Genomic DNA, 20,944 nt, shown 5'->3' with positions numbered 1-20,944 from the left:
TGTGCCTGGGGATCACGTGAGTGCCAAGAAGGCCACATCTTCTGAATTCACAGTCCTTGTAGATACCTGCTCCCGTAATCAATCATCTATGAAGGCCTAATAACCGCTGCACAACAACATCTCAGCTGGCTAGACCTATTACTTGCCAAGATCCACAGCAGCTTTCAGCTCAACACCCTGTGCGTCGAGACCCACAGTCAGCGTCCGCTCGAGGCTACACGTGCTTCGGACAATGATGTCTCATGGCGGCCGTCAATCGTTAGGCCCCCACCACCGCCATATTGATGGAGTGCATTAGCCTTGATCGGTGAAATGATTGAGTGGTTCGATGATGCTGAAGGATCAACTAGCATTCACAGCGCCTTCCTGCTGCGGGCAAGTCGCCCTTCCAACACGAACGCTTTGCGATCCAACTCAGGTACCACAGGCCGTGCATGGCTTTTACTTACTGAAAAAGACCGAGCAGGTTTCCACAGCATGAGGCTGAAGAACATGTCATATATAGATCAAGTCCTTCAGCTGGGACTTACCGGTGCATCTCCTCAAGGCCTCATTCACGATGCTGACCTCGTTTCTCTTGGCTCTCGTGGCAAGCACTGTTGCTGTGCCCACGAAGCCGGCCAGCGTCGTACATGAGAAGCGCGTGCTTTTCCATGCTTCTCAGCATCGCAAACTCCAGCCAGTGTCGAGAGATGCTGTGCTTCCCGTTCGCATTGGTCTGACCCAAAGCAATCTGGATCGTGGCTATGATCATTTGATGGATATGTAAGCGTAAAGAATGTACCATTCTTGGTGCCGTGCTGACTGGAATCTAGTTCGCATCCGTCATCAGCTAAATATGGACAGCATTGGACTGCTGAAGAAGTAGCTGCCGAGTTCGCACCCACTTCTGAAGCCGTTCAATCGGTCAAGGAGTGGCTCGCCTCATCTGGCGTTCAACAAGCCGAGCAAACCACAAACAAGGGCTGGATAGCGTTCGACGCCACTACAGAACAGATCGAGCGCCTCTTCGAGACCAGCCTTCATGAGTACGAGAGCCGTAGAGATGGAAGCATCCGAGTCGGCTGCGATGAGTACTCCCTCCCTCAGCACATTGCTCCGCATGTGGACTACATCACTCCAGGGGTGAAGTTGTCGCCTCCCATGCGGAAGTCGGTCATGAAGCGAGATCCTGCTCCTTGGGGTCCAGGTAACTGGGGTCCAGGTGGATGGAATGGTAATGGTCACGGCTATCCGCATCATCGCTGGGGTGGCCGTCCGCCGTCAAGGCCTCCGTACACTGGTCCTTGGAATCCACCACCAGGTGCAGGCCAACTGCCAGAGGATCTCCGCACATGCGGCTTGAACATCACTCCAGCCTGTATCAGAGCTCTTTACGACGTTCCTTTCCCCCGCGAAACCGTTAAGAGCGGTGTCATCGGCATTTACGAGGCGGATCGTCTGAGCTCTTACAGTCAGGAAGACTTGAACTTGTACTTCCAGCAGTTTGCGCCATACGTACCTCAGGGAACTGAGCCGACTGTCGTCTCGGTCAACGGCGGCGTGGCACCTGTGCCGCAAGACAGCCAACGAAACAGTGGCGAGGCAGACATCGATTTGGACATGGTGAGTCTGCAGCAAAATATGAGGTCGGTGCACGCTGACAACCTGTAGGTCTATGGCCTTCTTGGACCAGTCGATGTGACCTACTACCAAGTCGCCATACCACCAGATGCACCGTCAACCGCCATTAGCTCATCCTTCGACACGTTCCTCTTTGCTGTTGATGGATCTTACTGCGACGTGAACGCCTCCGCTGCAGGCTTCCAGTGTGGTGGTGCGCCGCTTGCCTCCATCGTTTCATTCTCTTACGGCGAGTCTGAGGTCGGCGACGGTCAAGCAGCTGCGCAACGAACTTGCAATGAGTTTATGAAGCTCTCTCTGCAGGGCTACACATTCCTCTTCTCGTCTGGAGATGCTGGCGTCGCTCAAATCCCGACGGAGTGCAATGAGAACGGGTGCATCTCTCGCGACCTTACTACAGCCAATGGTCCAATCTTCAATCCCAGCATGGGCGCCGTCTGTCCGTACGTTCTATCCGTTGGCGGAACTCAGCTTCCAGGTGATAAGACTGTCCGCGATCCCGAGTCAGTCATGTCCATCCCACAGATCCCAGAAGGCCCGCGGAATTGCACCACACCGTCCGCTTTCCTCAGCAGCTCCGGAGGCTTCTCCAACTTCTTCGAAACGCCTAAATACCAGCAGAACGCAGTCTCATCATGGCGCTCCAAGTACGATCCTGGCTATCCAACCTACGACTACGACGGCACAATGTCCAGCATCGGCGCGAACGGAGGCGTCTACAACCGCAACGGCAGAGGCGTGCCAGACGTGTCGGCGAATGGCGCCAACTTCACGACGTTCAACATGGGCTCCGAGACGAACTTCTTCGGTACGAGTCTGTCGAGTCCGTTGTGGGCGTCGCTTCTTGCTTTGATTAACCAGAAAAGAGCGGATGTTGGGAAGGGCAATATTGGTTTTGTTAATGCGGTGCTGTATGAGCATCCTGAGGTGTTTAATGATATTACTATTGGACATAGTGGTGGTGAGTCGCTCAGATCGTCTTGATGGATCTTTGTACTGACTTCAGTCTACAGGCTGTGACACAGACGGATTTGCTGCTGTGCCTGGATGGGATCCTGTGACGGGCTTGGGAACACCCAACTTTCCAGCTCTTGAGAAACTCTTCCTGAGTCTGCCTTGAGCAGCTACTAAACACGACGTCTAACTAAGATACATGTATAACGACTCATATATACAACCATGCGGAAACTTCTCCGCCTCCGCCTCCGCGTTTCAATCCATCTGCCGAACAATCTCTCGGCAAAGCCTCTACCGAGAAGCCGAATTTCCACCGCACTTCTCTTCACCCTTCCACCACCTTTCTTTGGCCAAGTTTCGAGCGCCAAAACCTCCCCCCTTTCCCACTACTCTACCTGCCGCACGCCAATGCCGACCCCGTCTCTACCTGCAGGAACGTTGCATCGACTCCGCATGGGGAACGCGTGGAGGTGTAGGGACTAGGGGAAGAACGTTGAACCAAGCACCACCAAGACGCCAAGTTCTAGTGTCTTTGACGGGCAATATGTAAGGCTCCTCTTTTCTCTCGGCGTCGTTCGAGTTGGCTTTGGACTTCTTGACGAGAGGTGGGTTCTGATCTTGCTCTCTCTTGTGTTCGGTGCAGGTTGCCTTTGCAGTTCCTTTCGAACATCACGCTGTGGACTCTTGCTCCGGAGGCGGTCATGGCTCCTCTCTCGAGTTGGTTTGCTGGAGCGGCGTCGTTGCTGGCGGTTGCGGGTGCTCAGCATGTCGTTCAGGATGCACAGTCGGCGTGTTCGAGATTTGGAGAGACGTTCCAGCATGAGAATGTTACGGTCAACTTCGTCCATCATGTCCCTGCTGGAACGAACCTCAGCCTCTCGCAAGCTGGGCCACTTGCAACTTGCGATCAGGCCTCTCAGGTCGCTCCCGTGGATCTCTGCAGAGTCGCGCTGTACGTGGCGACTTCGAATCGCTCTGGCATCACGATGGAAGCTTGGCTGCCTTCGAACTGGACGGGACGGTTTATGTCAACTGGCAACGGCGGTTTGAATGGATGCATCAAGTACGTTGATGTTGCATACGGTGCTTCGTTTGGATTCGCGGCTGTTGGAGCCAACAATGGCCACAATGGCACGAGAGGCACGGCTTTCGAGGGCAACCCGGATGTTGTGGAGGACTTTGCGTGGAGGAGCTTGTATACGGAGACGATTGTTGGGAAAGCTGTTACGAAGGCTTACTATGGGAGCAACATCAACCATGCGTACTACCTCGGCTGCTCAACTGGTGGACGGCAGGGGTTCAAGATGGTGCAGGACTTCCCTGAGCTGTTTAACGGCGTGGTGGTTGGAGCACCTGCGCTGGCTTTCAATAATCTCACATCTTGGTCTGGCCACTTCCTACCGATCACCGGATCCAACACGAGTGAGACTTGGCTTCCTCCTTCCAAGTGGGCCATCGTTCATCAGGACATTCTAAAGCAATGCGATGGCCTAGACGGCGCAGAAGACGGCATCCTCGAAGACCCAACTCTCTGCCGCTACAAGCCGGTCACCCTCCAATGCCCCTCCAACGCCACCAACACCTCTACCTGCCTCACAGCACCTCAAGTACTCACAGTCCAACGCATCTTCTCAGACTACTACGGCAAAAACGGGGCCCTCATCTACCCGCGCATGCAACCCGGCAGCGAACTCGCCTCTGCCAACATCGAATACAGCGGCAACCCCTTCCCATACACCGAAGACTGGTTCCGCCACGCAATTCTCAACGACCCGACCTGGAACGCCAGCACGCTCGACAGCGAGACCGCAGCCTACGCCGCCTCCGTCAACCCCTTCAACATCGAAACCTGGAAAGGCGACCTCAGCGCCTTCAAAAACCGCGGCGGCAAGATCATCCACTACCACGGCCTGATGGACTCCATCATCTCCTCCGACAACTCCCCGCGCTACTACGACCACGTCTCCAACACGATGTCCCTCTCACCCTCCGAACTCGACACTTTCTACCGCTTCTTCCGCATCGGCGGCATGGACCACTGTTCCGGCGGCTTGGGGGCTTGGAGTTTTGGGCAGGAGGCCGTGGAGGGCGCTGAGCAGGTGCAGCAGACTGCGCAGGATAACGTGCTGAGGAGGCTGATTGAGTGGGTGGAGGAGGGGGATGCGAAAGCGCCGACGACGGTGACGGGGACGAAGTATGTTAATGATACGGTGGCGCTGGGGGTGGACTTTGCGAGGAGGCATTGTAAGTACCCGTTGAGGAATGTTTGTCGGGATGAGGAGAATTATAAGGACCCGGAGGCTTGGGAGTGTGTTTTGTAGGGAGCGGGTCTAGAGAGGAGGCGACAATTGGACAGCATTTGAGAAAGAGCACGAACCGAGCAACATCAAACATCCTCCACCCACATAGTGCCCTCCACCAGACACATCACTACTCCTTCCCGCTCTTCACATCCTTCACCGCATACGTCGCCTCAACAACAGCATCCACCCTCTGCGCCTTGAACCTCCACGCCGGAATCCCCTTCGCAAACAAAATATCCAACTCCTCATACGTCCTGCCTTTGGTTTCTGGCAGTCGAAACACGGCCCAGATGAGCACGAGAACGGTGGTGCCGAACCACAGGAAGCCGCATTTGCCTTTCCAGTTCCCGCCGGTTGGGTTAATGAGGTAGCTGTTGATGACGCCGAGGGCCACGCTGCAGAGGTAATACACGTTGCGGCCAACGGAGAGGGTGTGGGCGCGGACGCGAGTGCTGAGAGGAATGTCAGTCATTATCTGGAAAGAAAGATGTGGAAAGACTTACGCTGATGCTTCTCCCGCGACGGTGAAGGTCTCTGGGCCAACGAAGCCGGTATACACAGCCAGCCAGGCGATCGTACAGCCGACTTGAACCCACTTGGCCGCGCTGGAGGACTTCGCTGCGAAGTCTAGACAGCCTATGAGCAGGAGGAGTACGGCCAGCACGGAGTAACCGAAGATGAGGAGAGGTCTTCGACCAGCGGCGGACATGAACCACCACGAGAGGAATGTCATGACGAGCGCGATACCCGTCGAGCCTAGATTGAGCTTATAAGCGACCTCAGGTGACAGCCCAGCCTGCACGAAGAAGAACGTCCCATTATACGCGAACGCCTGCCCGATGATAGCCTGCGAGGCGAGGACGACGCAAGCGATTTCCGTGCGCCACCTGTTGAGCGGCGTGAAGCAGTCGCGGTATCTGGCCTTGGTGTCGAGGGAGAGCTCGAGCTCGTTGGTGTGCTTCATGATGGCGAGGTGTTGTTCGAGTTGTTGCTCGGTGAGGTTGGATGTTAGACGGCGGATGGAGGTGGCGGCGTCTTCGAGGCAGCCTTTGCGGACGAGCCACCAGGGGGATTCTGGGGCGAGGAAGGCGAGGAGGGCGAGGGGGATGACCCAGACCCATTGGACGGCCTAGGTTGAGGAGGTGAGTGTTGTGTGTGATGGTGAAGGTTGGTGACTTACGAAGGGAATGCGATATGACCATTCTGTGGTATTGCTGACAAGCCCCTGTGCAACCATCAGCGACGACCAACTCGACTCTAGTGCGACGACGACGACTTACCTGCAACACTCCAGCGGCCAGCAGCTGCCCAATAACCCAGCACGCATTGATAAAAGACAAGGAGAACGCCCTCAAAACAGTCGGACAAACCTCAGAAATATAAATCGACCCAATCGAAGCAAAAGCCCCCAGCGGCAGCCCATTCAAAACCTGTCCCGCCAGCAAAACCTCCCTCGTCTCCGCAAAGCACGTACAAAAGATCGTCCCCGTCAGAACAACCATCCCACACATGATGACCCTCCGGACCCCAAACCTCTCGATAACGAACCCACCAACGAACACACCAATCGTCTGCCCCAGCAGCGTGCCCATCCCAAACGCAATCTGCCACGTGAAGCTGATGACCGTCTCGCCCAGCCGGGCGTCGTACTCGCCGTACTTGCGGTTGAAGGCGGGGTAGGCGAAGAAGCTTTGGATGAGGACCGTGTCGTAGCCTTCCATGACGATGACGAGGGCGATGGCGAAGGACCAGAGGACGGCGGGGCGGTAGGTGATGAGGGCTTGTTGGACGGTTAGGGCGTGGTCTTCTTCTGTCGCGGCGGCGGCGGCGGAGTCGACTTCGTGCATGGCTTCTTCGTGGTGGGAGACGATGGGTTTGGTGTCTTTCATGTCGGTGGGCTTTGCCTCTGAGTTGGGAGCCATGATTGAGGTGGTCTGGGGGTTACGACACAATGAGAAGAAAGGAAAATGCTAAGATGGTCAGTTGGTAGGAGACTTCAAAACTCCCTTAAGTATTGATTCTGCGTCTCCGCCTCGTCTGCAGTACCAGTACAGAGCATGCACGAAGACAATGTCGGCAGTTCGCAACGGCGCTCGCTCTCGTGCATACTGCCATGCTGCTCATGCAGTCGAGATGCATGGTCTGTCTAGAACCGGACTCCTCACAATGCCCTCCATGCAGAGCCGGATCGCTGTGCCGTGCCAGGCGTGGCGGAGACTACTCAACGGATGCTGCACATGTACATCGCCGACTTGTCATGGGACTGGCCTCGCAGAATATCACGCCCCCATCAATTTGACGTTCTGCTCCTACGGTGAACAACCATACCAGCAAGGGGCAACAGCTCTGATACGCGAAGGCGATTTTTAGCAGTCATCGAAATGCGTTGGTCCTTGAACACAGTCAAGACACTGCCTTCTTCGAGGACACGTCCTGAATTGTGCTCTATCGGAGGCAGAGTCTCCTGTTCAATCGCTCGGAGCGCAGGCGAGAGTATCGGTCCAAAAGAGGCTCAATCGGCACCAAGCTATACCGCGCGCAAGCACCGTCGCCTTGGCCCATAGGAACCATACATGTCTGCATGATGGCCACGAGACCATGTTCCACCTCGTGTCGCACTTGGGCGAGGTACTCAGGTACAAGTGCCGTCTGGTTGACACTAGCGCGGCCTCGTGCGTCGTATGGAGAGCTAATGAAGGAGGCTCTGGCCCGTGATGGTTGATGGCTTGCGGGGCCCCATGGGGATGGCGAGATATTGTGGCATTGATGGGTTGATCTTGAACCCCTCACGATATGCATGCCGATGGTGGGTGGCGGGCTCGTTGCGTCGTAAGGGACTCGGCGGTTGAGTTGGGGAGGCGGCTTTGCAAGCTGGAATCCGGGACATACAATGCGTGGTCTTTGAATCTTGCTGAAGATGCTATACCCTCGTGTGCTGCTGTCAAGACTGATTGACCTGCTGTACTGTTTTCTGAGGTGTTCGGCACTCTGCGGGCTTCGTTGGGACCTGCAAAGTGTTCAGCGTCCTTAGCAGCCACAGCGCTCGGGGTACGCAGTCTCCTACTCCCAACAAGCGGCGCTGTACGCTCGAGGCAACTCGCTACGCTGCATGCCTCTGAAGCTCTATGTGCTACCCCTCAGAGGCTGTTGTTCTCCTTTGATCCAAATGCAGCAGCTTTTGTGGCGTCGCAGCGGTTCAATTGCTATCGTGCATGCCGAGAGCTTGTCACAATGTAGCCGTACTCCTTGCCAGCATGGATTGGACTGAAGACGAAGCTGCAGAAACGTCGAAAGTACGCCGAAATTTTGTACCAAGTCCTCTGAATCACTCGTGAGCAAGCACGAAAGCTTGGTCGTAGGCGAGGAGTGGCACTGCATGGAAGCTCTCCGTGAATCTGGTTGAAAACACGTGGTAGAACTGTATCTGCACCATATCAAAGTTCAATGCCGTAACACTCTCGCACCTCAAACATACCTTCACCCCGTCGTCTACGCACCCACCCCTTCCACAGCCCTCCTCGCCTCCCCAACAGCATCATATCCGAAAACCCACATTCGTGTCCCTGGACTTCTCATATCATTACTCTCCGGATCAGCCTTCGGCTTAGGCTTCCCTCTTACCCCCTCAGGTCCTAGCTCTTCTAACTCCTTCTTCCACGCCCTTGTCATCGCGCCCCACAGCTCATCGCGTTTTTCTTGCCCGGGACCGTCTTGCATGGTGAGGAATTGTTGGTTGCCAGAGGCGTAGCGGCGGATGCCGACCATGCGGTTTTGGCGGAGGGTATTCCAGGTTGAGAGGGTGGTGGAGAGGGCATCGGCGGAGGGAAGGGAGGAGAGGACGGTTGCGAGGGAAGCGGCGTCTTCGAGGGCTTGGGCGCCGCCTTGGCCGGAGTGGCTGTTCAACATTAACATGATATGGTGAGTGTGAGGGCATGGGCGGGGAACTCACGGTAAGATAGCATGTGCAGCATCTCCAATAACACACAACCTCCCGGACTCGCTCGCAAACGTCTTCAAAGGCGGCAAATCCCCCAACGTCCACTTATTGCACTCTGTCACCAAACTCCAAACTTTCCGGCACCGCTCATTAAAGGACTTCAACAATTCCGCTCCTTCCGCAGGATCCCCCTCTTCTGACCATTTGCCCACCAGATCACCATCTGCCGGCCTGGGCACAGAAAGCACGATGTTGTATAAGTTCCCGGCGTTGACCGGGTACCCTAGCATGGCGATGCCGGGGCCACACCACACCATCAATCCTCCCGCTTTCATCAACTCCTTCGTCTCAGGGAACTGGTCCATTCGCTCCTTAGGCACCACCGTCCGGAAACAGTATTCCTGGAAAGGCCTCGCTTTGATCCCCTCATTGCCAGGAATCATCTCTCGAATCTTGCCCCTCAAGCCATCAGCAGCAATCACCAAATCCGCCTTCTCTGTCCTCCCGTCTTGAAATGTAATCGTCCCCGTCTCATGATCCACATGCTGAACCCTCTGATTAAACAAAATCTTAATGTCCTCCCCCTTTTTCTCCTTCCTCTCCACCGCCTCCGCAAGCAACCTCTGGAAATCCGGCCGATACACCTGCCAATGCGGATACTCGTACAGCCACTCAGACTCCGGATTCTGCTGCAATTCCCCAATGACCCTATCGTCCGCGTATCGCCTGACTTCCATGATGCCGGGCTTGTTCGCAACGGCAGCGAATTCCTTTTCGAGACCAAGGCCGTGGATTATGCGAGTTGCGTTGGCGTTGAGCTGGATTCCGGCGCCGAGTTCGGAGAGGGAGGGCGCGGATTCGAGGATGGTTATGGTGTAGGGAAGGGAGTGTTTGTTGGGGGCGGCGAGGAGGGAGAGTGCAGTCGACAGGCCGGCAATTCCGCCGCCGATGATCTTAATGTCAAGGGGTTGGGATGGGGTGGACATGATTTTTGGGGGCAATGTGTAGTTCGTTGGGTATAGTTTTTTGTTTGGAAGAAGAAAAAGAAAATGGGTAGCACTAGAATGTGATGTAGGAGCTTGAAGAGGAGATCGTTTTCGTTAAGTCGTTGTCGTTCAATCCTCGGTATTGCCTTGCACAGGTAGATGTTAAAGAGAAAGATGAAAGGGCACCTCACCTCTGGTATTTCTTCAGCCGGCTAGGCGTTCCGGTGCTCGATGCGAACACCGCAAGTGTAGAGGCATGGTGATCCAAGAGGCCTAAACCTGGGTTAGGGTCGCTGATGTTGATGCTGACGTCGACATCGGGAACTTTCAGCTCTCTCAGCCGTCAGGGCTGTGCCGCTTGGGAATCTTGATGAAAGCTTGCCTGCAGCGCAAAATCCCGCTGCTTGTAGTCAGTAGGGCCCGCGCTAAGTCAGTTGGCGTAGGATGTGTCCGTGATAGGCGGGCTGAACATAGGCAAGGATGATAAGGTTGATCGTGATGAACTCGTTGCCCGGAAGTTGTGAGTGAATATAGGACACGAGCCGAGCAGGCCTGTCGCTATCTATGCCGACGCCTTGTCCATGCTGCCTATCGTACATCTAACCCTCTGTGGTCATGCCTTCGATCCATTCAGGTATCTTGGGTCTCCGTGCTCAATCATGTGTGAATGCAGGCTTGCTACTTCCGGCACAATCAAGCTCTCAATCTCCATAGCCGGCTCTGTTCTGTCTTTGGTGCCAGACCTGCCATCGTCTGTTCGGCCGGTCACACTTTTGGCTCTCCTGTTGGCCGGTACGCGGATCCATTTCTCGCCGCCATCTGCAGTCACGAAGACGACTTCCCACTTGCGAGTGTTGAGTAGATTGCCGATGACCAGGTGGTGTGCGTATTTCTTGAGAGCGCCTTTGGCTTTGCTAGCCAACAGGCTTGGGTCTGTCTCCAGCTTGAAGGAGATGATCATTGCTTGGGGTGCCCAGCCGTCGACCAGCAGCTTCAAGAACTTAGGAACAGGGTCCAAGTCAATGACCAACGATTTGCCGTCCATGTGCGCCGCAGGCTTCCGACCTCGCTGTTCCTCCTCGGTTGGCACATCGCCGTTTGGTTGAGCAAACTCCTCTCCTGACTGGATCTTGTGTTCCACCATTCGTTCTGCCGGGACGAAGAAGTCTGACACCGCAGCTGCTAGGTAGAAGAGGGCATTGGCTCCAAGCGGGTGCATCAGCATTGCCAATTCGCGCAGATTCCACAAGTACTCGTTGACCGTCACGAAGGGAAGCAGTAAGAGGGTGTTCTCCTTTTTGGCTTTGCGGTAGCGGCGGAGGACGTTGGCCATCTGCTGCTGGTAGTCGTTCTGCACCACCACGGGACCGTCCTCCGTTCCAGTCATGTAGTCCAAGAAGCAGTTCGTGCTGTGGCTGTAATGTCGCGAGTATGGAAGTAGCGAGAATTGTCTGTGGAGGAAAATGACCGCGTAGCCATTCTCGAGGAAGTATTCAGCGCTCGTGGCACCACGGGTGCCGGCAGAGAAATTGTCGATGAAGCGGACAGTCTGATTCTCCAGAGGCACAGTGGTTCCTCCCGAAGTTACCAACGCCACCCTGCGCTTGTTCTCGACATGTTGCTCGATGAAGGTTCGGGCCAAGGTGCTGTGGCGGTCGAGGTCGCCGGGTTTGGGGTTTGCGGCGAAGTATTCCATTTCTATGTTGGTAGGGGTGTAATGATCATCGGGCTGGCCAGCTTTTCTGCGCATATCAGCGATGAGTAAGTCAAAGCCCGTGAAATGGCACGATAGTAGCGGCAATAGTCCGGCGAGAGACGTCTTCTTACAGCAGGTCAAGTGAGGTCAACAAGCTTTACAGCGGAGGTATTGATGGGAGCGGAGCGGTGCGGCACGGTGGTGGTTCAGCCAGAAGACATAGCAGTCACACGTGGCGGATCAAAAGCAAAGAGAATGAGGCAGCAGTGCTCCATTGGGCCGAGAAGTGGATGTCGGCGGTGGGATGGGCATGAGCGACTGGAGGTGGAATACCTGGTATCTCCTCTGCATCGTAGCCTCAGTTCTGGCCTGTCTTGTTTTATTGGAGATGAAGGCCGAACTCACCAGTGTCTTTGTGTGTTTTGTGGCTCTGAAGTTCTGCAGTTCGTAAAGACACAAACCCGATAACGTATATCAAGATTGCCAGAGCTTCCTAATGTGGATTCGTCGGGAAAACTTATCGTAAGAAGTGTAGCGGCTTGGCAGTCTAGCCTAAATTATCATCGACCTTGTGTCCTGACCCGTGACCTCACTCTTGTTTTCATTGTGTACATGTGGCCAGCCTCAAAAACACTGTGACTTCGTGAAGCTGCTGTCTTTACTCTCACCGCAGGATCTCCCGAGGCAGCTTACTCAGCAGCGGGATTAGCCTTAGTTTCCCTGCGCGGAAGTCTGGTGGCATGTGAAGGTCTCTCTCTCTACCTCATTGCTTCCTCGACAACCACCGCAAGATCAATATGCCGCCCAATCCAGCCGCCTCCAAGTCGGGCCAGAAGGCCAACGACACCCCCAAGTCCAACGAGCGCAACGAATACATCCCCTCCTTCATCGCCAAGAAGCCCTTCTATATCGACGACAATACCGCCTCAGACGCCGACTACCTCGAGCATCAACGTCTGCAATCACAGAAGAACCATGATCCGCTCGCAACCGCACAGTGGTATGAGCGTGGTAACAAGAAAGGCCCGGCGGCCACCAAGTACCGCAAGGGCGCCTGCGCAAATTGCGGCTCCATGTCGCACAAGGAAAAAGACTGCTTGCAGAGGAAGCGCAAAGCTGGCGCCAAGTGGACCGGGAAGGATATCGCGGCTGACGAAGTTGTGAAGGATATCTCATTAGGGTGGGATGCAAAACGAGATCGGTGGAATGGTTTCGAGGCGGGCGAGTACAAAACTGTGGTGGACGACTTCAACGAGATCGAGCAGCTTCGGAAGGCGGCTGAGGGCAGGCAAAATGAAGACGGTGAGGATGATGAGCAGGAAGAGGGTGCCAAGTATGAAGAGGAGACAGACATGGGCAGACAGCAGCCGACGAGCACACGAAACCTGCGGCTCAGAGAAGACACTGCAAAGTACTTGGTGAACTTGGATTTGGAAAGCGCCAAGTACGATCCAAAGACCAGGTCTATGATAAATGATGCGAACGATCCGAACTCTCTCGAGGCGGAGGATGGCTTCACGCGGGGATCTGGAGACGCGGCCGAGTTTGAGCAGGCGCAGAAGTACGCATGGGAGACGCAAGAAAGAGGCGACAGAGACAAGATACATCTCCAGGCAAACCCTACGGAAGCGCTGCTTACAAGGAAACGCAAGGCAGAAGAGGAGATCGAGCGAAAAGAGGCGCAAAAGAAGCTCTTGACGGACAAGTACGGATCACAGGAGACGGTGTCGAAGAAGAACCCCGTGGCCGCTGCCTTGACTAGCAACGAGACATATGTGGAGTATGACGAACGAGGCAGAATCAAGGGGCAGCCCGAAAAGAAGGAGAAGAGCATGTACCCTGAGGACGTTCTCATCAACAATCACACTTCAGTCTGGGGTAGCTGGTGGAAGGACTTCAAATGGGGATATTCGTGCTGCCATAGCACCGTCAAGAACAGCTTTTGCACTGGCGACGCAGGGAAAGAGGCTGCTCAAGAGTTAGAGAAGTTTAGCAGAGCATTGGCGTTGCCGAGCGCAGAGGATGCCGGAAACGGACAAGAAATCGACAAGGAAGAGGCTTGGAAAGAAGAAGAAAGACTAGAGGAGCATGTGCCAAATGGCGTGGATCGGCCCGAGAAGCAGAACATGGACGAGGCCCGACGACGTATGGAAGAATTGAAGGCTGGCGTGACCGAGGCGGAAATGGAGAAGTATCGGCGAGAGAAAACGTCCAAGAATGATCCCATGGCCCAAATGTTGGGCAAAGACGAGCTTCTCGACGGCTGACAGCTGTCTCCGCGGAAGCATCGTTCAGGCACATTGCACGAGTCGCGGACGTCGTACACGATGATGAGGCGGTCTGTACGTTTCGTTTCCCGAAGGAGCCGCGTACTAGTCGACAAAGTGCAAGCGAAAGAGAGACGTGTGCAGCATCTACAAATCGTCGAGAGCTGGATTGGCCCAAGGATCAATATTTACGGGGTGGATCTCGGGCATCCCTTGCGGCCCTCGAAACCTTGAACGTCGTCCGCTGTCTGGTGAGGATCAAGACAGTGCGACACGAGGCAGTTCTCAGCATCATTCTCCATCTACGGAACACACAACCGCCAACATTCCACCAAGTATCCCTTATGCCCTACCATCAGCGATCTCACCAGACATGCCGGTAAGATGGAGCTCTTTCCCAATCTTGCAGCGTGAACGCCTTGGATGACAGTATGACTTGCGGCATGCAGAACTAAGTTCATGTACGGCTTCGGCTTCCAGAATCTCACACACAAGAGCCAGAACTTTCATCCTGAAGCATCCGCTCCAGCCGATCAAGTCCGAAGCCGAAATGCTATTCTTGGCCAGGAGATATCATATCTGCTCGACTATTGAATGGGACGAATGCAGGTCCATCATATGGCCCACAGAAAACGAGAAAACGCTTCGTCATCCATAAGCTTAGACTTTGGCGGGTAAAGGCACGAGGCCACACCCGGATCCATCGACAGTCTGAAAAAGATGAGCATTCGACGACACTGCGCTCTATCTCCCGCTCCGAGTCGAACATTAATCCCCATCGTTCGCAAGCTGCAATAGAGCGTTCCAAGCCCGGGAAGATGCTGGTCTCCATTGTCTCATTTTCACCGGAACGACGACAGCAATCCCGTCGGATGAATGTTTTCATGGTATGACGCCTGTCAACCCTCACCAGATAAGGAGGAGGTGGTCCGAACCTTGTCATCCTCGTGGCACTGGCATGCTTATACGGGTTGCTGTGCGTCGCCGTCGCGTGATGAATTGGGAAACGCAGGATCAAGAGTGTTCCGCGACTCAACCCATGTCGGTGCGCTCGGCTGCTTGAGAAATGCCGCCGCCGCGTGTGAACTGGGTAACATGTAAGTCTTTGACTCCTATACCAATGACGATACAAGAACTCGTGGCTGCACAGTCCATGGCTCTTTTGGATCAACCATCTCTCATTTCATTTCTCCCCGGCCTCGAGCGCAGCACTTTTGGGACCTCGCAATTTTTCTTACTTCTGCCTCAAACAGCTTAAAATGCATGCCTCATCCCCCTTACCCCTGCTCCTCTCCCTCTTCTTGATCCGCGCATCTTCAGTCCCTACCACTGGCCTTGCCTTCGACCAAGTCACCGACCTGCTCACCCCCATCACCTCTCCATGCACAGACAACAACGCCACGAACCGCCAGTGCTGGAACAATGGTCATAGCATTTTTGAGGACTTCGACCTCTCAAATCCTATCACTCGAAAGACCGTCACATATAATCTCGATATCACGAATACGACATGTAATCCGGACGGGCATGGGGAGATTGAGTGTCTGCTGGTGAACGGGCAGTATCCTGGGCCGACATTGACGTACGTTGTGATGCTTATGGCGAATGAGCATGGTAATGACCAGAATCACAGAGCGAATTGGGGCGACTACATGATCGTCAACGTCCAGAACTCCATGCAAGACAATGGGTACCTGCACAACATCCCACTGCCCCAAACTCGTAACTGACATTCCCCAGCACAACAATTCACTTCCATGGCGTGCGCCAATTCCACTCCCCTGGCTCCGACGGCGTGCCCGGCCTGACAGAATGCCCCCTCGCACCGGGCCAATCCAGGACATACGCCTTCAACGTCACGCAGTTCGGCAGTAGCTGGTACCACTCCCACTACTCGTCTCAGTATGGAAGCGGAGTCGTCGGCACGATTGTGTTTGAGGGACCGGCGAGTGCCAACTATGATGTCGATTTGGGGGTTTATCCCCTGAATGAGTGGTATTATGTTGGGGCTTGGGTGAGTTGAGTGTTCCTATGCTAGAGAGCGATGGTTTGGCTGATGTGGATGGGGTTCAGGCGGAGAATGCGCTTGCAGCGCAAGAGTTGCAGAGCTTCGGGGCACCACCGAACCCGGACAACATCTTGATCAATGGGACGAATAAGGTATGTAGGCATGATTTGGGCTTGCGAAGTCGACGAGCTGACGGGTGGTGTAGGACAAAGATGGGAACGGGCAGTATAGCCAGGTGAGCTGAACCTTACAAGACCGTGCATGCTGAAAGGGGATTATGCTGACCGAGAATTTGGTAGGTGCCGATCGCAAAGGGCAAGACATATCGCCTCAGACTCATTAGTATTGCGTTGGATAACTATATCCGCGTGAGCTTGGACAACCACAAGATGCTCATCATCGCCGCGGATTTCGTTCCTATCAAGCCGACTACGGCGGAATGGATTCTGCTAGGCGCTGGTCAAGTATGTTTCTCCACCGACCTCTTCCCGCCTATACTGTGCCTAACGTAATTCCCAGCGCTACGACGTCGTCATCACCGCCAACCAAGCTGCCGGCTCGTACTGGTTCCGTGCTGAAGTTGCTACAGAGTGCCTCTCAGGCAACAACTTTTACGGCCGCGCGATTTGGACCTACTCGTCTGTCCAGCCCTCTACGCCTAGCTCTTCTCCTTGGCCAGAGCCGTCTGACTGTCTGGAGCCCTCACCCCTGACCCCTTTCTGGTACCAACCTGTCCCTTACCAACCGGCGCTCGGCAACATGAACGTGGACCTGACCAAGGCCGTTATCACGCCTGACGGCTCCAACATGGTTGTCTGGGCCCTCAATCGTAGCATCGACATTAGTTGGATGTATCCTACCATGACATACCTGCTGAACGGCAGCATCACGAATCAGAACCTCAACACGTATCCATTCCCTGAGAACCTTAACGTTGTTCCTGCCACAAGCGAAACGCATTGGAATTACTGGTTGATCCAGCAGAGCGGTAACGCGAGTCTGGAGCCTGCGGCGGCGGCGAATGTGTTGGAGCAGATTGTGCATCCGATCCATTTGCATGGGCACGATTTTTATGTATGGAATCGGGTATTGCCGTTTGAGTTGAGATTTTGCTGACACTGTGGCAGGTCCTCGGGCAGGGTACCAATTCGACGTATAGCGGCACATCGCAGCTGAACTTCAATACGCCCACCAGGAGGGATACGGCGAGTTTGTATGGAAATGGCTGGTTGGCTATCGCTTTTGAGTCGAATAACCCTGGTAGGCTGGTCCCTGCATTGATTTGAAACGGAGTCTCACTAATATCATGCAGGTCCATGGCTCATGCACTGTCACATAGCATGGCATATCAGCGAGGGACTGGGGATGCAATTCCTCGAATCACCGAGCCAGGTAACATTGCCAGACCGCACAGCTTACGACCGAGAGTGTTCGGCTTGGGACGAGTACTACGCTACAGCATATTACAAGAAGACAGATTCGGGGTTGTGATGAATGTAACATGTTGAAGATCTAGGCCGTCGGACCCTCGAAGTCCTGTTCGTCTTGTCAATCCCTTCACTTACCGACCGAAAACCATCTGCGGTCGCTGAGTCCTTCCTCAACATAACATGCCACAGGTTCATCCTACATTCAAATGGAATTCCCAAGACTGCTTACTACGTCTACGTGCCTGAGCGATCCGGCCGCGGGTGTCCTTACGCAGCGCTTCGGCCGACTGTCGCCAAGCTAGGCTGTCAGACACTGCAAAAACGGGCAAAGATCAACACAACCCACCACCGACTGTATACCATTCGCGCGACCTGACTGGCATCGGACCGGACGCTCTCGCGTCTAAGGGGAAGATCTTTGCCGGAAGGATGGTGAGCCTCTGCTGCACGTAGCGAGCTGCTCCGGAGCCATGTCGGCACGGGCATGACGTGGAGCCTTGCGCTGGAACCTCATGGCCTCAACATATAGAAGTGATCGATCGAAGTGCATCGATGCGATCGACATTCATTCATCTTGGGCTAAGACTTTGAACGATCGAGTCCAAGCATTGGCATCGACGAACACATACAGTATGGACCCACCGCCTCACCATCTGCAGTTTAACAATCTATGGGCTGCCTATCAACCAGCCCCGCTGCCCGAGTTATTGCCTGTGCCGGACTATCATCAGCAGCAGCAATACTTCAGCAATAGTCTATCGAATAGTCCGACTCCATCAGCAGCATCCTCACATCTATCCTCCCCGACCCTCTCCACCCGCGAAGAAACAATCCACTCCCTCCACGAAGCCCGCAAACAAAAACGTCGAGAACAGAACAAAGCAGCGTAAACATCACCATCTCCCCTAACTCACACCCATCCCCTCACACTAACACCTTTTCTAGACAACGCAAATTCCGCCTCAGAAAAGAACAAACCGAAGTCCAGCTCCGCACCGACCTCGTCGACGCAGAGAAGCACCTCGAAGACCTGCGGAAAGACAACAGCCGGCTTTTGCAGGAACTCTGCTCGATCCGGAGGGAGAATCTGGTTTGGCGGGCGAGGCAGGGGGAGGGGGATGGGATGGGGGAGAAAGGGGATGAGATGAGGGAGCTGGAGGCGATGGAGCGGAGGTTAGGGGAGGGGGCCGGGGCGGGGTCGGGGTCTGGGAAGAGTTGATTGTGTGGTTTGCGTGTGTGTTCGTATCGGCGATGGAGAGGGAGGTAAGGGAAAGGTCGGGCGTTCGGGTCCGTGGAGAGGGAAATATGTACTAGTTTGTTACGCGGCCTCGTCACGAACGGACGTGATTTTAGCCGCATAGTCGAAGATGTCGTCCTGCCGGGAAGATTGATCTGCAGAGGATGCTGGAGTTGACAGGACGGATGGAGATGTGTTTTGCGCCTGGGACGGCTTTCTTGCCGTGTGTGAGATACCCCAAAAGGAATACATACGAGGCTTTGTTGTTTGCGCCGCTGGAGTCCAGGACGCTAGTGGAGTTTGGGTTGCGAGGTTATCGATGTAGAAACATGGTGCGACGTGCGCAGATACTGCGGCTGTTGAGTGTCAGTCACATTATCTATGAAGAACGCCCTTGGGATCGAGGGAGGTCATGGGTATTATTCCTGTACATTGCGAACACCTAGACGCTATCCAGAAGAACACCACTCTGCCTCAAGGTAGGGATCGCTTGCCCCTCCGTCCATTCAGTACACTTAATCAACGACGGTCTCGCCTCCCCAATTCCATAGAATGTTCCATCAGGCCTCATCGGCTCCGTCCTCATCGTCCGAACATTAAAACCCTTCTGCTTCGGCGGCGGCGGCAACCTCTCACAAACATCATCCACAGCCTTTGGATACGTCTCACTCGCCACATATCCAATGAACTCCTTATCAAAGAATGCTTCATCGGTTTCCGGGCGCTCGCGATCTGTTGATTGGTATTTCATGCCCGTGACGATGTCGCCGATGACGTGGTGGACGTGGCCGGAGAGGTCTTTGTTTGTTTCGATGAAGATGATGGTGTGGTAGCGGGGACTGGGCATGTCTGGGTCGGAGAGGGTCATGTGGTAGCGGACTTTGAAGGCTTTGTAGAGGGTTGTTTGGGGGAGTGGAGTGGTTGACATTGTTGGTGGGATTTGAGCTTTGGGGTGGATGTATTTGAAGTAGCGAAATGCGTCAGACGTTGTCGTCGTTTACGGAAAACATAGCCATGTGAAGGGCAGGCTTCGACGGCTACAGCCCTGAGACTGACGTCGCCCATTTTGTTAGAGTAGCCGCCTTGCTGGCGCTTGTATGCATAACGAAAGCTGTGCCACGCACGTACATTCGCACATACTTGCAACCTACCTTCACTCGAGAAGCGTGAGAAGATTTTATGTGAGATACTTGTACTAATTCATAGCTCATAGGTAAAATATGGGGGTTCGGGATGCAATGTCATGGCTTCCGAATCTTGTCACGAAGACCGCTCAAACCTGAGCTGCTTACAGCATCGTCTGTTCCACCGGCCCTATGATCTCTGGCAATGTGTCTCCGGTGCTGAGAAATGTTGTGCAATGGCAGATTGGAACACAGCCCTGTGCGGAGTGCTCGCGCTCTCCGCGGGCAGAGGTTCAAGAGGCCTCCAGCCCTTTTAAGTTGACGAAGGCTGTAGATCGTAGTCAATGCTGTCTATCCTGATTCATTAGATACATTCGGATCATTTGTACCTTACAACTCTTATAGCCGCTTCCATACCACGCGCGCGACCAAGATGGCTTCACAGGCAAAGATTTCGTTATCGGACCTTCTTGATCGAAATAAGTAAGATCTTCCAGAATCAGCACCGCGAACTTGAGTGAGACCTGATAGCGCGACTAGGGAGTATTCCAAAAGTCATAAGCCGTTCCCATTCTATACAAAAGAGCTTTTAGCCGGTCTCAAACGAACACTCATAGGTCCACGAATCGCTCATACCCTCTGTTGATATTTAGAACCGTGCTGACAACGATCTAGTCACCTGCATGGATCCTCGAGTCATTCCAGAGAAGTTCAGCAATTTCGAAGCCAACAGTTCGGTCCTCCGACGTTCGACGTACTGAGGCAAGAGACTGACGGTTTAACAGAGGTCCCAGTCATTCGCTGTGCCGGAGGTCGGGTCAAGTATGCCATCCATGATATCCTCAGCCTCAACACTATTGTGGCGATCGACGAGATAGTGGTGATTCACCATGTCGGTATGTACCACCATTTGACGACAGTTCAAAGTCCAGACGACTAAGACCGGGCGAGCAGACTGCGGCGTGATGCAAGTCACAGATGAGGCGTTTCAAGCAGAGGCGAAGAAGCGATCCGAATCAGAAGCAGCCAAATTGGACTTCGAGGGCATGCATATTGCAGAGTAGGTTGCTGCCAGTTTTGGAATTCTGGCTTTGGGCTGATGATGATGTTGTTAGCTTGCATGAGAGCGTAAAGAGTGACGTCGCGTGGCTGAGAAACAGCCCTCTCATCAAGTCAGATACTGCGGTCAAGGGGGCTATCTTCGATATTGTCAGCGGCAAACTGGAAGTGGTTGAGTCTTGAGAAGGGGGAGGTGAAGTTTGCTCACAATTTCTGCCTCAGGCACCAGATGTTGGATTCGAGCTTCACGACCCGTCTCCACTCTTTCTTGTTCACTCTACGCAACATGGGTGTATTCGGCGACGAATCTGTTCCTT

General features: G+C 54.3%; 10 protein-coding genes across 10 annotated transcripts; 6 read left to right on the top strand and 4 right to left on the bottom strand.

Annotated features, from left to right (window-relative positions):
* Positions 1 to 556: 556 nt before the first annotated feature.
* On the top strand, positions 557 to 2,743 carry M409DRAFT_37314 (uncharacterized protein; the record flags this gene model as incomplete). The annotated part of the gene is made up of 5 exons (XM_033810711.1): positions 557 to 765; positions 816 to 1,151; positions 1,269 to 1,609; positions 1,676 to 2,584; positions 2,637 to 2,743. Coding segments are annotated over 5 exons (1,902 nt in total), but the record flags the coding sequence as incomplete, so codon positions are not given.
* Positions 2,744 to 3,281: 538 nt separating this feature from the next.
* Positions 3,282 to 4,901, top strand: M409DRAFT_26637 (uncharacterized protein; the record flags this gene model as incomplete). Its single annotated transcript, XM_033808198.1, has 1 exon — positions 3,282 to 4,901. One exon carries the CDS (start codon positions 3,282 to 3,284, stop codon positions 4,899 to 4,901), a length of 1,620 nt encoding a protein of 539 aa, XP_033664083.1.
* Positions 4,902 to 5,010: 109 nt separating this feature from the next.
* Positions 5,011 to 6,730, bottom strand: M409DRAFT_37315 (uncharacterized protein; the record flags this gene model as incomplete). The annotated part of the gene is made up of 4 exons (XM_033810712.1): positions 5,011 to 5,335; positions 5,387 to 6,012; positions 6,064 to 6,108; positions 6,164 to 6,730. 4 exons carry the CDS (start codon positions 6,728 to 6,730, stop codon positions 5,011 to 5,013), a joined length of 1,563 nt encoding a protein of 520 aa, XP_033664082.1.
* Positions 6,731 to 8,372: 1,642 nt separating this feature from the next.
* M409DRAFT_26635 (uncharacterized protein) lies at positions 8,373 to 9,806 on the bottom strand (the record flags this gene model as incomplete). The annotated part of the gene is made up of 2 exons (XM_033808197.1): positions 8,373 to 8,778; positions 8,833 to 9,806. The coding sequence occupies 2 exons, from the start codon at positions 9,804 to 9,806 to the stop codon at positions 8,373 to 8,375; spliced, it is 1,380 nt and encodes a 459-aa protein (XP_033664081.1).
* A 613-nt stretch (positions 9,807 to 10,419) lies between these two features.
* On the bottom strand, positions 10,420 to 11,502 carry M409DRAFT_26634 (uncharacterized protein; the record flags this gene model as incomplete). Its single annotated transcript, XM_033808196.1, has 1 exon — positions 10,420 to 11,502. One exon carries the CDS (start codon positions 11,500 to 11,502, stop codon positions 10,420 to 10,422), a length of 1,083 nt encoding a protein of 360 aa, XP_033664080.1.
* A 797-nt stretch (positions 11,503 to 12,299) lies between these two features.
* Positions 12,300 to 13,769, top strand: M409DRAFT_57846 (uncharacterized protein; the record flags this gene model as incomplete). Its single annotated transcript, XM_033813746.1, has 1 exon — positions 12,300 to 13,769. One exon carries the CDS (start codon positions 12,300 to 12,302, stop codon positions 13,767 to 13,769), a length of 1,470 nt encoding a protein of 489 aa, XP_033664079.1.
* A 1,066-nt stretch (positions 13,770 to 14,835) lies between these two features.
* On the top strand, positions 14,836 to 17,268 carry M409DRAFT_68780 (multicopper oxidase; the record flags this gene model as incomplete). Its single annotated transcript, XM_033817989.1, has 10 exons — positions 14,836 to 14,866; positions 15,159 to 15,351; positions 15,403 to 15,459; positions 15,510 to 15,783; positions 15,843 to 15,929; positions 15,983 to 16,012; positions 16,077 to 16,241; positions 16,297 to 16,851; positions 16,905 to 17,037; positions 17,090 to 17,268. The coding sequence occupies 10 exons, from the start codon at positions 14,836 to 14,838 to the stop codon at positions 17,266 to 17,268; spliced, it is 1,704 nt and encodes a 567-aa protein (XP_033664078.1).
* A 571-nt stretch (positions 17,269 to 17,839) lies between these two features.
* On the top strand, positions 17,840 to 18,426 carry M409DRAFT_26631 (uncharacterized protein; the record flags this gene model as incomplete). Its single annotated transcript, XM_033808195.1, has 2 exons — positions 17,840 to 18,093; positions 18,153 to 18,426. 2 exons carry the CDS (start codon positions 17,840 to 17,842, stop codon positions 18,424 to 18,426), a joined length of 528 nt encoding a protein of 175 aa, XP_033664077.1.
* A 460-nt stretch (positions 18,427 to 18,886) lies between these two features.
* M409DRAFT_26630 (uncharacterized protein) lies at positions 18,887 to 19,372 on the bottom strand (the record flags this gene model as incomplete). The annotated part of the gene is made up of 1 exon (XM_033808194.1): positions 18,887 to 19,372. One exon carries the CDS (start codon positions 19,370 to 19,372, stop codon positions 18,887 to 18,889), a length of 486 nt encoding a protein of 161 aa, XP_033664076.1.
* Positions 19,373 to 20,001: 629 nt separating this feature from the next.
* M409DRAFT_26629 (uncharacterized protein) lies at positions 20,002 to 20,810 on the top strand (the record flags this gene model as incomplete). Its single annotated transcript, XM_033808193.1, has 6 exons — positions 20,002 to 20,051; positions 20,109 to 20,185; positions 20,244 to 20,300; positions 20,354 to 20,464; positions 20,523 to 20,628; positions 20,684 to 20,810. The coding sequence occupies 6 exons, from the start codon at positions 20,002 to 20,004 to the stop codon at positions 20,808 to 20,810; spliced, it is 528 nt and encodes a 175-aa protein (XP_033664075.1).
* Positions 20,811 to 20,944: the final 134 nt, after the last annotated feature.

This window comes from Zasmidium cellare, assembly GCF_010093935.1.
Source record: "Zasmidium cellare ATCC 36951 unplaced genomic scaffold M409scaffold_32, whole genome shotgun sequence".
Classification (NCBI taxonomy): Eukaryota; Fungi; Ascomycota; class Dothideomycetes; order Mycosphaerellales; family Mycosphaerellaceae; genus Zasmidium; species Zasmidium cellare.
Note: the sequence above shows the minus strand (reverse complement) of the source record. Positions and strands in the feature narration are given on the sequence as shown.